The sequence below is a fragment of the Salmo salar genome, chromosome 23, assembly GCF_965601325.2.
Source record: "Salmo salar chromosome 23, fSalSal1, whole genome shotgun sequence".
NCBI lineage: Eukaryota > Metazoa > Chordata > Actinopteri > Salmoniformes > Salmonidae > Salmo > Salmo salar.
Window position 1 is genome coordinate 11327713 of NC_138313.1, and position 15516 is coordinate 11343228.

Sequence of the window (15516 nt, forward strand, 5' to 3'; positions counted from 1 at the left end):
TTCTGCATAGGTACCCTGCCATGGCGGTTTTGGTTAGATGGGTTTTCTGTGCCCTGTATTGATATGATGCACTTTCTGTGGGTTTGAGCGGGCACTTGGTGTTTGTTTATTTTTAGGACTGCCTGCCTGACTTTAAGTGAACATGTTACTCCTCTGAATCCAAAATATTTTCCAACATCTGCCACCCATCAGGATGTCTGTCTGCTTTCTGATCCTCCGCTGCATTCCTGAGCCGTTCCCTTCCTTCTACCTGGATCAAACCCTTAGCTCTGTGTGTGTCTGTATGTGTGTGCGCTAGCGCATGTGTTTATGTGTGTTCTTACGACCTGAGAAGTTGCCCCTAAGCACTGGTCTGCTTACCCCGATTCAAACCATAGGTATTTGGTGACATCTGCAAACATCCACCCTCTCAGCAGCTGCAGAAGAGAGACTACTTTGAGGATTCTACTGCTACCTGTCCTACACCTGCTAATATTAGCCTCCACAGGTTGCAACCTGATGTCTGCTTTCCTAAGGCTGGGAAGCTTTATCCCACCTGGCTTTATCAGAATATTTACAGAATGTTAGCAACCCCTTGCAGCTAGCCTAGTGCGGAGAGCCAAAGTTTCTATCCAACCACTACAAATGAGGTATATATTTAGTGTTATTCCCAATAAGATTAAGAGTGTATTCTAAGAGGTTACATTCTTTATTGTATAGTATACTATGTGTAAAATACATTCATAGTCACATAGTCTCCTTTGCATTGCTACTTCTAATCAAAGCTCATTGGTACTACTGGCACTTAAGATTCTTGGCATAGCTCCGTGCTCATTGCTATGCTTGGATTTACTTTTTCTGTTCGAATTAGTCAAGTGCGTGACTTAGCCTGATCTGGTGAATGCAAGCTACCTTGGCTTACAGAGCTCTACAATGACATTCCAATTCACAAAACCCGGAAACGGTCTGCAAAACTCTGTTATATAAGAACAGATCAGCCCAGAACGATCGCTCTGTTGGAGTCATTATAGTGAGAATGTCCATGGTATCACTAATGGAGTTCTACCACTTGTGACTTCCCTCTCTCTGAACTATATGATCCTACATGTATGTACTTTAAGTACTGTTGTTTACTAATCCTAATGAAGATGTTCAGCTCAGTAACCTGATAGTTGTTGGTCACCCATCTTCAGTTTGATCAAAAAAGGAAACAAAGATGGTGTTTACATTTCATAAATAAATATGTTTTATTTTTTAACATATAAAATTAAATCATTTTTACAATTTATTCCAGTAAGACACATAATATCCAAATAAAGTAGCTACATTTTTTTGATAAATAATATTAATAATAATAAAAACATGAATTCATTTATTTGACGTTTCACTTTGTCTTTCTTGATAGCGTTGGGAAGTTCGATAGCTGCCACAAAACATGAACATATATGCCCATGTCAGGAAGGAATGAAACCACATTAACATGGTGTCTTGGTTCCTTCGGTTACAGGATCATGAAATACTAAATTAAGTTATGTATGTGCATATCCATACAACATCTATATACACACAAGTCAAACGTTTTTTGGGGTCATGCCTGGTTGGTATGTATCGGTCGAAAATATAGACAGCGAATTGATTTAAACATACTAACGTTGTCATTTACACATGTTAATTTACATTTTGCTCCATAACGAAGCTACTATGATGCTCCAGTAGTATGAAGCGAATCTTAATTGAGAATGCTGATTCAGTCACAGCAGACAGTGCACTTCATAAAGTCCTCATGATGTAAGCCCATAATTCCTTGGGAATCTAGTTACAACAGGAAGTTGATAGTTCATTGGCCGGTTAAGTTGGACCCTTGCGTTTAGATGAACTGCCATTGGTCTGTCAATGTTGTTGTTTTGGGATCTCTCAGTGGTCGGTTCTCAGTCCAATCAGATTTGATTTAGTCTCTGAACTTGTGGATGTCGTTGAAGAGTCTGTAGAAGGGATAGGAGGCTTCGTTGGAATGAGGACAGTTGAAGGTGCACTTGCAGGACTCGATCATCATGACATTCTTGTTGAAGGTCTCTCCATCCTCGCAGCGGAACTTGATCCGGATGGTGCGGGTCTGCTGGGGGCTGCAGCAGCGGCCGTCCACACAGGATCCACAGTACTTGGATCTGTACTTCTTCAGGCTGGAGCAGCCGGCATAGGTGAACTTCTGAGCTTGGTTAGACTTCTTGGTTCTGCTGCACTTCTTTCCCTTCTGTTAGGGGGAACAAGGGGAGAGGAACAGTCAGTCAAGAGGTTCCATAAACAGGCTGAGCAGTGTTATTTAAAAATATATATATATATATAGTATGCCATGTTTCAGTATAGTATAGTCTTAGTGGCTTGAGCTTACCTTAAGACTGGAGTAAGGAGACTGGGTGCATGGTCGCACTTCACAGATGCGAGTCTCTTTGACCAGCTTGCACTCATTGTTGTTGTTGGTGACTCTGGTGGAGATGCCTGTGCCACAGGTCTTGGAGCACTGGGACCAAGGAGTGGTCTGGACAATACACTTCTGGCTCTCAAACATGTGGCTCTCAGGCTGGACTCTGAAAGCTGTAAGGAGAAAGATCAAACAAACATTACAAACTGTTCCGGTATGAACATTTGAGGCAATGGAAAATGTAATTGTTGAAAGTTGAAATAAAAAATGGCTGCTGCTAGAAAGAAGCTGCTTACCAGGTAGAGACTTGAGTCCTCCCTTGACGATGGCGATGAGCTCATTCCTGTTGGTGAGGTCACTCTCTGACTCGTCAGTCATGCTGTCTTTGCCAAACAGCTTGCCAATGATGTCAGTGTCTTTGCCATCATCACACACCCACTCCTCGCAGCACTGGCCTGCCACCTTGACCAGCCTTGGGTTGGCACAGCCCAGGTTGGGCAGGGAGAGCTCCTGAGGGCACAGGGGGACGCAGCCCACAGCCCCATCGATGCATGTGCACTGGTGCTTGCAGTTAGGCTGGAAGCTCTCTCCGTTCTGGTAAATCCTGCTGTTGTACTCACAGGGTCTACCCTCTGACTTAGCTGAGGAGAAGAGAGTGGAAATGGATGTTATTCCTCTGTTCAAAAGGCTAGCGTCTGCTATAGACATCACAAATCACATGCTGGCTGATGCTGGCTGAGGGAGGCTTGGTTTAACTCTAGAAAGTCCTCAGAAGGTTCTAGGCTAGGGCTGCCTAAGGAGAGGAGCCACTGAGGGGGGGATCAATTTCTACCAGAGCAGGATGTTTGTACTTCTGAGTTTAGACTGAGTTACATTCCTTAAGAGTTGAAATCACATGGTCCTCTTTTTCTCTCACTAGTTCATCTTAACTCTACCCTTTACTTTAACAAGGTTACAAACTTTAAAACTAACATTATTCAGACCTAAGATCAGTTTACTTCATAGTAGGATTTTAATGAGACACCTACCACGGCAGATTCCACGCATAGCTCCGAAGCTGGCCCCAAAGTTGCACTCCAGCCCTTTGGTGTGGTCGCAAGGCTCGGTCAGACTGCAGTCCTCATTGAGTTGTCTCGCGCAGACCTTACAGCACCCGCAGCCATCCGCTACGAGGCTCACACCAGGTGCGCACCTGGGAATCTCCATCGGGCACTCGCATACCGAGGGGCAGGAGGAGGAGGAAATAACCTGCGTGGATAATCAAGCACGTTAATGATAGATACTTTGTAACCAACATCTTAAAAGTGACATTTTTAGGTTCTATTTACATAGCTTCTTTAGTTCGTTATTCAAACAGTGCGGGAATGTTTTAGTAAGAGGCAATAGGTTTACAAACCAGTGTTCTACAATGTTGTATTTCCCAGACAATAAAGTATCAATTCAGTATTCGATCTAATCATTTAAAACTATAAAGACAAGAAACTTTAAACTGAAATATTTTATAGAAAAATAACTTACCACGTTGAAGGTTCCAATAAACATCACGACGATTGAGCAAATGAACATATTTGCCTTGTTCTCTTGTTCTATTCAAGAATAAGATTTGTCTTCTTTTGCTATTCCTTTTCGATATATTGCTTTAAGTCTTTGCAAGTGTCTTTTTATCCTAAGTGAAGCAGTCAGTCGTCTCGTCTGTAGCGGTTTGGTTTGTTTTTTAGTATCTTTAGTTAGAGGCTTAGGAGTTGCTCTAGCTCTGGTTGCAAGTTGCAGTCTGCCGAAGCTAAGTACCTCCTGTCCTTTATACTGTAGTGAAAGCTGACGTCGTTGTTGGCTGACTGCTGAACTGTTCCAAAACTATGCCAGGAATGTTTCTTGGCGCGTTTTCCATCCAAGCTAAGCACCACCCTGTCTAACTTTTTTTTCTTAAATTACATTTTCCCTAGAACTGAACACATTTTCCCCTCGCTGTTTCCCTTCGATACTATCCTCCTTTCTTCCTTTTTTATTTTCTTTATTGGTTTTCTCACAGCTTTTAGGTTATGGGCCGTAGGGTTAGGGTACATGTAACTTTTTTTAAAAGCAGTTTGGTCTGTTTGTTTCCATTCATTTGACTGCTGTTGTCATTATGGGTAATAGGCTTATATACAAATATAATAATTATTTGTAAAAAATTATAAAAAATATGATAATGTTACATTGTCGTTTTGATTAATTTTTCTTCCTTTTGATGTAGGTGTTTTATTACGTGTTATAGATTTGTTATATTTGTTATTATTTTACAACCTCTTTTGCGGTCATTTGTGCAACAGTTGCCAAGGCTATTAAATATATTGTCATGCTGTCAGTGCTTCCCCTCATACGTTTATGATGAGAATCATTGTGTAAGGGAAAAGTCTTATTATAGCCCATATATCAATAGGCTACATTATTCCTAAATGAAGGCTACTGTAACTGTACACAGTTTAGGAGAGAGAAGTCCCGGTATTCGGAGTTTCTTTGCGCGTCTGAGAGTGGTAGAAATAAAGTTTATGGCTTCTATTTTTGGCCCGCTCTCCCCTTTATTCCGTAGAACTAAACTATACCAGATGCGAACCAGACTTCAGACGTAACAATATTGCCATATTTGGTATGGCAGAAGCCTACATTATTAACATATTTCTCTCCTTCTCTAGCCAACCACAAAGCATTCCTGACAGTTTAAAGAGTTTTTAAAGTTCTTCATACAGGAAATTCTTTAGCATTCCTGTTTGGGTTAATTTACTTTTCACGCAATCTGCCCATCACGTTTGAAAACATAATCTTACAGTGATCCAATTTTCCACATACGATGTTAGTTTGGGGAGAAAATACCCAACTAGTTTCTAGTCCTACTATTCTTCGGGTCTCAAATAAGTTACATTTTATCGAATTCAGAAATTCAGAGATTAGAAGTCATTACAAACCGGATTTGACCAAGAAAGCAAAGATTATAGAATGCTTGAAAAACGTTTTTTCCCCTGCCAAAATAATGTTAATAGACTGTTAACCGAAGGACGATATGACAATCCCCTATTTGTAATAACCATAAACACAAGAACGGAAATATTTTTTGAGTAACTTTATACCTTAGACTTACATGACGAGATACTTTGAGAGCGCTGAACAAATAACTAACGGAGAATGGTTGTCAAGACCACGGAGAAATCTCCCTCCGGTGAGTTTGTCTTACTTTACCTTTACTAATCCGTTTGTTTTCAAATGTTTTGTATACACTATTGCTTTATCACTTTGTTCATAGTGTGCAAATATATTGAAGTATCTTAATTGATCCGTCATCCGTTGTAACCTTTCCATTTGATGTTGGAATTTGACAATCATTATTTCGGTACCGAGTGATATTTAATATTCTGTATCTTGATGCGCGCTTGCTTTATTTTTATTTCATTTGTCCACATTTTCATAATTCCAGTTTAAGACACTAGATGGTGTAATGCTTTGGTTAACTTGCTTGACATTCCCACTGGGCATAGATGTCAATTCAACGTCTATTCCACGTTGGTTGAACGTAATTCCATTGAAATGAAGTGCAAACAACATTTATTCAACCAGTGTGTGCCCATTGGGTTGTCAACATTTTCCTCGCTGTTGTGACTGTTGTGAGTCGTTTTGACGTAGCTGAGGGCTATATAATTTGTCATTAATCTGAAAGCTTGTGATTCTTCATCGATTAAACCAGACAAACAACTTTAAAGCTCATGAAATGACACTGGCATTATGTCACAGCTTGACAGTTGGCATCAACAAATGTCTGTTTGTTTTAAGTGTCAGATTCCCAATGGGGCACTGCCATGTGCCCATATGGATTTAGTTTATTTTGGTTGTTGGTGTGTGTGTGTGTGTGTGTGTATTGTATCTAGCCCCAAGTAATACTTATGTCATCCAAGTGATGGTGATCATGATGCTTGTTTCCAAAACATAAATGGACCCTTAATGTCAAATGTTTCCCATGCCATCCTGCCATTCCAATACGCATTATGACCTCATCAGTAAGTCTCTGTGTGGTGAGTTTGCCCCAATGAGCTCAATGAGATGCTTTTCTGATTATGATTGTTCCGCTCTGCCAGCATATTGTTCTGATTCTTTCCTCTTTCCCTGACAAGGACACAGTGTATGTTATAGGAAACAGTGCTGTACACCATGGAACCATTGAATAACATCCCATAATGATATTAATCTTGTAATTACCCATTCAGGAAACATCGCCAGGGCGACCAGGGCTAGAAATATGTATCCATGTAGTAATGGCAAATATTTTCCATCCCCCTCTTCCCCGTCACCCTTATGAATCACTGGATCCCAGTCTATTTTCCTAGAGAGACTAGTGTAAAACAGAACAAGACCAAATATGATTGGCTGTTTATTGTAAGCCTGTTCAAACAATGGATAACATGCAGTGGTTGTTGAAGCTTCCTCTCTATGTCAGCTCATGGAACTCTGGGACGGAAGCTCAGTGAGTTATGGGGTGATCTTACACACTGTGCTTAGTCACAAGAGAGCCCTATTCCATAATACTTGGGTCTTTCTATTCCTGGACCTGGTATGTCCTTTGTTTTACCTACACCCCTAACAGATGTGTGTTATGAAGTCAGTGTGTTGTTATTGTGTGTCCTAGCCTGCCAAAGGAATGACAGTCAGTGCATCTGAAGTAGGTGGATGGTGGAAGAGCTCACTACTGTAGTCCAATCCATAATAGAGTGGAAAATCTCAGCCATTTTAGTATTCTCCTGCACACTTATTTTTTTTTTTTACAGGCGGGGCATAACGTTACTCCAAAACAACAGTCAGGCCATCTTGCACCAAAAGCTGTCCATTTTAGACAGGGGGCAAGAGTTATAGGTGGGCGACTGCCCCTACGCCCCATTTATACAATGGTAGGCTGAACACAGCGCTACTGTACAACTGTTGTGTCAGAGCAATGGGTCATTTACATTAGATTCAGTTGAAAGACTTGGCGCCTTTGCCAGAACCTTAGTGTTATTTGCCACTCAAAACTATATATTATCCCTGTGTTAGCAGGACTTTTTATTGATCTAGAGAGAGTAAAGTATTGTTATTGAGGTTTAAATCAACCGCAGACCTGGTGTATGGGTTGTCTCTGTTTTCACAAATTTACATGGTACATCTCAGAGGGTGGGTCCCAAATGGTACCTGATTCCCTTTATACCAGACAACTTTTGACCTGGGCCCATAGGGAAAAGGTGCCCTTTAAGATAAACACAGATTCCCAGAATGTACCAGGTGTGCCTATGAGGGGTTTCCTTCAGACTAACCCAAGCACTTAAGCATGGGAGAGAGAGATATTTTTCTAGGGCAGAATGTACCAGACAGAGTCAGACATACACAATGTGGAATGGAGAAAAAAATTTGGAGGACTGAGGTTTTTTTTGACAGACCAGGTAGTCCATCCAGGAGTGGAAAATGGAATGTGGGACTCCTGGAATGTTTGGACCAGTCAGAATAATTGAGTGTATCTGGAACAAGAAAATACAAACTTTGGTCCAGGGGTGTGGAAGAATGTGCTTTAGGAAGTCTGGAGAAACATTCCATTCAAAGCCGAGCCCAGAGGCTTCCTTAGATGGCACCACAGAGAATAGGAATAGGAATATCTTCCCTGCTTAGTCTTCACACTGAGCACAGCACAGGATAAATACAATACACTCCTTCATTCAATGGCCATAAGAAGCTGAAGAACACTTGACTCTCCTTTCCCATGATGCGGAAGACACATTTCAGTTGAATGCATTCAGTTGTACAACTGACTAGGTATCCCCTTTCCCTTTCCTTTCCATGGGTCTTGTATGACTATTACATTAAGAAAACCAACATTAGAGAAATGAAATGTGTGCTTTGTTCATATTTCAGTGGTGATGTGAAATCTGTTATTGCCATCTACTGCGACGATAATATGCTGGTGTATGGTGACATTAGAAATTATTCTAAAATATGTGTTTTGTTGACTTTGAATATCTGTTATTCCGATTATTGCCATACACTTTGATATGCTGGGGGCCACTGTAGTCTGAACACAATTGGGCAGGTGTATAGGAAAGTGAATGGCTCAGAATAGCCACTGCACCTCCTTGTCCTTGGACTGTGTCAAAGAAGCACCCTTTGTTCTGAGCTGGGGTCAGGGGAGAATGGGTTATTGTCAACCAGGGGAATAAAATGATGTCAATAGTAGAGCACCGAGCAGCCTCTTTCCTTTTTGTTTTGCGTTGGCATTGGCATCTGCTAAACTGGCAGGTATTGCAATAAGCCAGAGATGACAGCGACCATCATTCTCAACTTTTCAAAATACACTATGTTTATGAATGTACACATAAATAATTGGTATTTGAATGAAAAGACTGAAAAACCCAGGTGGTTGTAAATATTATTAACGGTTTGATTACTGATTGTACACTAACCTTGATTTACATTATTTTATGTCTAGACACTGTGGTGACTTTGTAACCCATTTGTTCCTTTATGGTAAAACGTTGTTACAAAGTAATAGAAAGTTGTTACAAAGTAACAGCCAGCGAGTCTGTGCTTGCGCTGTTTAAGAGCCACACTGTCACTTGTCGGGCTTTGCTGTGCGCTTCACTAGAAATTGCTACATTGGTACACGTGATGATTTGTTAGTGCACGTCATCAGACCGCTTGCTTGCTTGTTGCCTATTTGACCGGAGTGGAGCTGTCAGTTCAGTACATAAAAAAAAGAAAGAAAAACAAACAAACAAAGGTTAACCAACAGAAAGAGAACCGGCAGCATTCGCTCTCTCATACGTTTAGAATAGGCTACGGTTCGAGCTGTTTGTTTGAGCAATTTGAGGGTAACAACAGCTAACGGAACATGGCTGGTGTGATGACAGGTTTTGGTAACTTCACTCACGCCGTTGTTCGAGCTATCCCCTCTTCCCTTGCTAAAGAGGCACTGGGGATGAACGTTTTGGACGTGGACCTGGTGAAAGCTCAGCGGGAGCATGAGGTATATGTTGGGGTTCTGAAGCACAAACTCGGGCTGCAGGTGATAGAACTCCCCGCCGATGAGTCACTCCCGGACTGTGTGTTCGTGGAGGATGCCGCTGTGGTTTGCGGTGACACCGCTCTGATCACCAGACCCGGGGCAGAGAGCAGAAGGAAAGAGGTAAATAAAGTGTGTGTGTGTGTGTGTATATATAATATGTATATATATATATATATTATAGAAAAAACATGTCTCTGTTGACCATTTCTTTATTTGGAGTATTGATATATACTACTGTTGTCATCTTTGGTATTAATGTATCGTATATGTATAACTGTCAACCCCATATCGAGATTATAGCTACATTGTAACAGTAATAGGCTACAAAGGAAGGGATATGTGATAAGCCATCATCAGAACGCCAACGCCCTTGGAAAGATGACCAGATAATATGGTCACACAGTCACATGAGACACCACTGTCCAACTCAAATATTATTGGTCACATAAGTACACATTTTTAGCAGATGTTATTGCGGGTTTAGCGTTGTGTTCCTAGCTCCAACAGTGCAATAGTATCTAACAATTCACAACAATACACACATATGTAAAAGTTAAAGAATGGAATTAAGAAATATATACACTACCAGTAAAAAGTTTGGACATACCTACTCATTCAAGGGTTTTTCTTTATTTTTACTATTTTCTACATTGTAGAATAATAGTGAAGACATCAACACATATGGAACCATGCAGTAACCAAAAAAGTGTTATATATTGTATATTTCAGATTCTTCAAAGTAGCCGCCCTTTGCCTTGATGATAGCTTTGCACACTCTTGGCATTCTCTAAACCAGATTCATGAGGAATGCTTTTCCAACAGTCTTGAAGGAGTTCCCACATATGCTGAGCACTTGTTGGCTGTTTTTCCTTTACTCTGTGGTCATACTCATTCCGAACCATCTCAACTGGGTTGAGGTCGGGTGATTGTGGAGGCGATGTTATCTGATGCAACACTCCATCACTCTCCTTCTTGGTCAAATAGCCCTTACACAGCCTGGAGGTGTGTTTTGGGTCATTGTCCTGTTAAAAAAAAGAAGTGATAGTCCCACTGAGACCAAACCAGATGGGATAGTGTATCACTGCAGAATGCTGTGGTAGCCATCCTGGTTAAGTGTGCCTGCAAGTCTCTTCTTCTTATTGGTGTCCTTTAGTAGTGGTTTCTTTGCAGTAATTTGACCATGAAGGCCTGATTCACGCAGTCTCCTCTGAACAGTTGATGTTGAGATGTGTCTGTTACTTGAACTCTGTAAAGTATTTATTTGGGCTGCAATCTGAGGTGCAGTTAACTCTAATGAACTTATCCTCTGCAGCAGAGGTAATTCTGTGTCTTCCTTTCCTGTGGCGGTCCTTATGAGAGCCAGTTTCATCATAGTGCTTGATAGTTTTTGCGACTGCACTTGAAGAAACGTTCAAAGTTCTTGAAATTTTCGGGATTGACTTAAATTAATGATGGACTGTCGTTTCTCTTTGTTTATTTGAGCTGTTCTTGCCATAATATGGACTTGGTCTTTTACCAAATAAGGCTATATTCTGTATACCACCCCTACCTTGTCACAACACAACTGATTGGCTCAAACACATTAACCTGTTGGGGCTACAGGTTAGCAATGAACCCTGAGACGGGATTGCTAGCAAGGCTGGAAATTCAAAACATCAAAAATCTAATAATTTCAATTTCTCAAACAATCAACTATTTTACACAATTTAAAAGATAAACATCTCCTTAATCTAACCACATTGTTCGATTTTCAAAGAGGCTTTACGGCAAAAGCATAAAGTTAGATTATGTTAGGACAGTACATAGCCACAAAAGTACAAACATCCATTTTCAATTCAAGGTCAGGCGTCACCAAAAGCAGAAACCAGCTAAAATTATGCACTAACCTTTGACAATCTCCATCAGATGACACTCCTAGGACATTATGTTATACAATACATGCATTTTTTGTTCCATCAAGTTCATATTTATATCCAAAAACAGCATTTTACAGTAGCGGTGAAATTCAGATTTTTTTCTTCTCTGAAATGCTTCCGGTGAACAACGTTACAAATTACAAAATTACTATTCGAAAACATTGGTAAATTATAATATTGTCATTCAAATATTCATAGTTTAACATTTCGTAAATGCTACTGCATTGCCAGATTTCAAAATAACTTTACTGGGAAATCACAATTTGCAATAAACCGGGTGCTGTGCTAAGAACAATAGGCTAGGCTATACAGGTTAGCACCATCTTGTAACCATGTAATATCAAAATTACTATTGTCAATAATCCCTTACCTTTGATTATCTTCATCCATTGGCACTTCCAGGAATCCCATGTCCACAACAAATGTGGTTTCTTTCAACAAAGTTCATAATTGATGTCCAAATAACTCCAAGTTGTTAGCGCTTCGGTAGGCTACTAAAAAGTAACACGGGGGGGGGGGGGGGGGGGGGGGGAGTCACGGCGAAAAGTAAAAAAAATAATCTATTTACGTTCGTTCAAACATGTCAAACGTTGTTTAGCATCAATCTTTAGAGCCATTTTTTACGTGAAACATCAGTAATGTTTCAACCCGACCTCTCCTGTGTCTTGAAAAACGTATTTGAAAAATGTATCGCATCACATGATTGAGCAGGTGCAGCCAATAATGAAGTGACGACATCCCAGGGAGGTCAACTTCCCTTCCTTGTCATCCGGTCTCTGTTGATCATAGATGCTTCAAACAACTTTATAAAGATCGCTGACATCTAGTGGAAGCCGTAGGAGTTGCGAAATGAATCCTTTCTCACTGTGGTATCTATTAAACAATGATTTAAAAAAATTGTACAGCCACAAAATTCTTTTTTTCTCTCAGGTTTTCTCAGGTTTTTGCCTGCCATATGAGTTTTGTTATACTTACAGACACCATTCAAACAGTTTTAGAAAATTCAGAGTGTTTTCTATCCAAATCTGGTAATAATATGCATATCCTAGCTTCTGAGTTGGTGTAGGTGGCAGTTAAAAATGGGCACATATTTTTTTCAAAATTCTCAATACTGCCCCCTAGCTTAAGAAGGAAAGGAATTCCACAAATTAACTTTTAAGAAGGCACACCTGTTAATTGAAATGCATTCCAGGTGAGTGCGTCATGAAGCTGGTTGAGAGAATGCCAAGAGTGTGCAAAGCTGTCATCAAGGCAAAAGGTGGCTACTTTGTGGAATCTCAAATATAAAATATATTTTGATTTGTTTAACACTTTTTTGGTTACTACATGATTCCGCATGTGTTATTTCATAGTTTTCATGTCCTCACTATTATTCTACAATGTAGAAAATGGTGAAAATAGAGAAAACCCTTGAATGAGTACGTTGGTGTGTCCAAACTTTTGACTGGTACTGTAAATATTAGGAAGAGCGATGTCGGAGTGGCATTGATTCAAATACAGTAGAATAGAATACAGTATATACATATGAGAGGAGTGAAGCAGTAAAATGTACCTCCGGCAGAACTCGATATTAGTAGCCTATGTTAGCTATAACAAGAGTAGATGATGAGCATTGTTCTTTACAGTATGTATATTGTAAAATGCAATGCTTTATAAAGACATTTTTCTACAATAACCTTTGATGTGGTTAATACTGACAGCTATCTAGTCAGATGTGAGCTGTCAAAAGATATTATTACTGTGATTCTCTGTTTGCACAGAGTACTAGAGCACACACACAGTAATGAGAAAGCATCTGCATCTCATCATCTGATCTGTCAAAATAGATGCTTTAATTGAAACAGCCATAATTCCTAGGCAGAGGGCTCTTGCATACAGAAAGAGAAGATTACTGCAATGCATGTCACTCCATTGAAAGCAAAACGTTATTTTTGTTCTTTCCCCATAATAGTGGTATACTGTCCATATTACACCAATAAGCTATACTAACAGCAGGCTATGGACAGGGATATTTCTGCTGTGTGTTTACTTAATAGTGTACCCTAATAAAGAAGACTAAGTATTAACAGACTAAATGTATGCACAGTATTTACAGTTGAAGTCGGAAGTTTACATACACTTAGGTTGGAGTCATTAAAACTAGTTTTTCAACCACTCCACAAATTTCTTGTTAACAAACCATAGTTTTGTCAAGTCGGTTAGGACATCTACTTTGTGCAAGACACAAGTCATTTTCCCAACAATTGTTTACAGAGAGATTATTTCACATATAATTCACTGTATTACAATTCCAGTGGGTCAGAAGTTTACATACACTAAGTTCACTGTGCCTTTAAACAGCTTGGGAAATTGCAGAAAATGATGTCATGGCTTTAGAAGCTTCTGATAGGCTAATTGACATAATTTGAGTCAATTGGAGGTGTACCTGTGGATGTATTTCAAGGCCTACCTTCAAACTCAGAGCCTCTTTGCTTAAAATCATGGGAAAATCAAAAGAAAGCAGCCAAGACATCAGAAAAAAAATTGTAGACTTCCACAAGTCTGATTCATCCTTGAGAGCAATTTCCAAACGCACGAAAGTACCACGTTCATCTGTAGAAACAATAGTACGCAAGTAAACACCATGGGACCACGCAGCTGTCATACCGCTCAGGAAGGAGACCCATTCTGTCTCCTAGAGATTAACGTACTTTGGTACGAAAAGTGCAAATCAATCTCAGAACAACAGCAAAGGACCTTGTGAAGATGCTGGAAGAAACAGGTACAAAAGTATCTATATCCACAGTAAAACGAGTCCTATATTGACATAACCTGAAAGGCCAAACTGACCTAAAACAGGGCATTTTTACTAGGATTAAATGTCAGGAATTGTGAAAAACTGAGTTTAAATGTATTTGGCTAAGGTGTATGTAAACTTCCGACTTCAACTGTATGTGCACCCTGGGCTGTAGACTAACCATTTAAATGTAGATGTTTTTTGCATTGGATAAATTTACCATATCAAATGGAGACAGAAACAAATCTTTTACCTTATCATAAGTAGACATAATTGCAAGTGCAATTTAACTTTAATTAAATGAGTTGACTCTTCACATGGAATGATTTCACTGAACAACAAAATTAAGTGAATATTGAATGATCCCCAATGATCAACATCTCTAAAATTATATTCTAGAAACTAAAGCTTTGGTTGTCTTCCTCTCAAGCTTCCATGTCTTTTCCCTGGACCTCCTCAATGTCCACCTCTTGAACATCAGACTCTGAGGCCTCATCTTCACTGTCACTTGCCAACCTTGAGGATGGCTCGTTGTCAGGCTCAAAAAGCCTCAAATTTGGCCACCAATTTTTCAACCCTTGTATTGGTCAATCTGTTGCATGCTTTGGTGTGTGTGTTCCCAAACAAGGACCAGTTGCGCTCTGAGGCGGCTGATGTTGGTGGGATTTGGAGGATGATGGAGGCAACAGGGGAAAGAGCCTCAGATCCATCAAGTCCAGGTGGCTGATGAGATATTTTGGCATGACTGCCATATTGCATCTCCATCCAAAGCCCTTGCTTGGAAGTGTTCTTCGCCAGACTGCCAAGAACCTTGTCCTCATCCAGGCCAAGGTGGCGAGACACGGTAATGATGACACCATAGGCCTTGTTGATCTCTGCACCAGACAGGATGCTCTTGCCAGCATACTTGGGGTCCAACATGTACACTGCGGCGTGTATGGGCTTCAGGCAGAAGTCTTTAGGCTTTTGATGTATTTCAGAACTGCAGTTCCCTCTGCTTGGAGCAGCAGTGAAGTGGGCAGGGCAGTACGGATTTCTTCTCTTACATCTGCAAGCAGAGTCTGAACATCAGACAGGATGGCATTGTCTCCTGCAATCCGGGCAATGACTACTGCTATAGGTTTCAGAAGTTTCAGGCTGCTTACCACGCTCTCCAAAAATACATAATACAGGATCCTCTTGATGGGGCTGTCCATATCGGCAGACTGTGATATTGCCATTCCTTGGAAAGAATCTTTTCCCTCCAGGAGACTGTCAAACATGATGACAACACCACCCCAACGGGTGGTGCTCTTATTCTCCTCACTTTGCTTGGTGAGGTAGATTGCTGCTATAACTTGATGACCCTTCACATACCTAACCATTTCCTTGGCTTTCT

The 15516-nt window shown here is 40.3% G+C and overlaps 2 protein-coding genes across 3 annotated transcripts in view; one reads left to right on the plus strand and one right to left on the minus strand.

Moving 5' to 3' along the window:
- Positions 1-1201: 1201 nt before the first annotated feature.
- On the minus strand, positions 1202-4162 carry cef10 (CEF-10). Its single transcript, NM_001139977.1, has 5 exons — positions 3917-4162; positions 3427-3646; positions 2695-3039; positions 2369-2571; positions 1202-2230 (listed from the first exon to the last, which is right to left on the minus strand). Exons 1-5 carry the CDS (start codon positions 3962-3964, stop codon positions 1928-1930), a joined length of 1119 nt encoding a protein of 372 aa, NP_001133449.1. The 5' UTR covers positions 3965-4162; the 3' UTR covers positions 1202-1927.
- A 1057-nt stretch (positions 4163-5219) lies between these two features.
- LOC106584046 (N(G),N(G)-dimethylarginine dimethylaminohydrolase 1) overlaps positions 5220-15516 on the plus strand; it is a 114202-nt gene continuing 103905 nt past the window's right edge. The window contains exon 1 of one of the 2 annotated variants that reach the window (XM_014168856.3): positions 5220-5591. In XM_014168856.3, the coding sequence (XP_014024331.1) occupies positions 5514-5591 (78 nt within the window). In that variant the 5' untranslated portion in view covers positions 5220-5513. Of the gene's footprint in view, positions 5592-8991; positions 9567-15516 lie in introns of those variants that run through there. The other variant, XM_014168855.3, reaches the window with a different exon arrangement.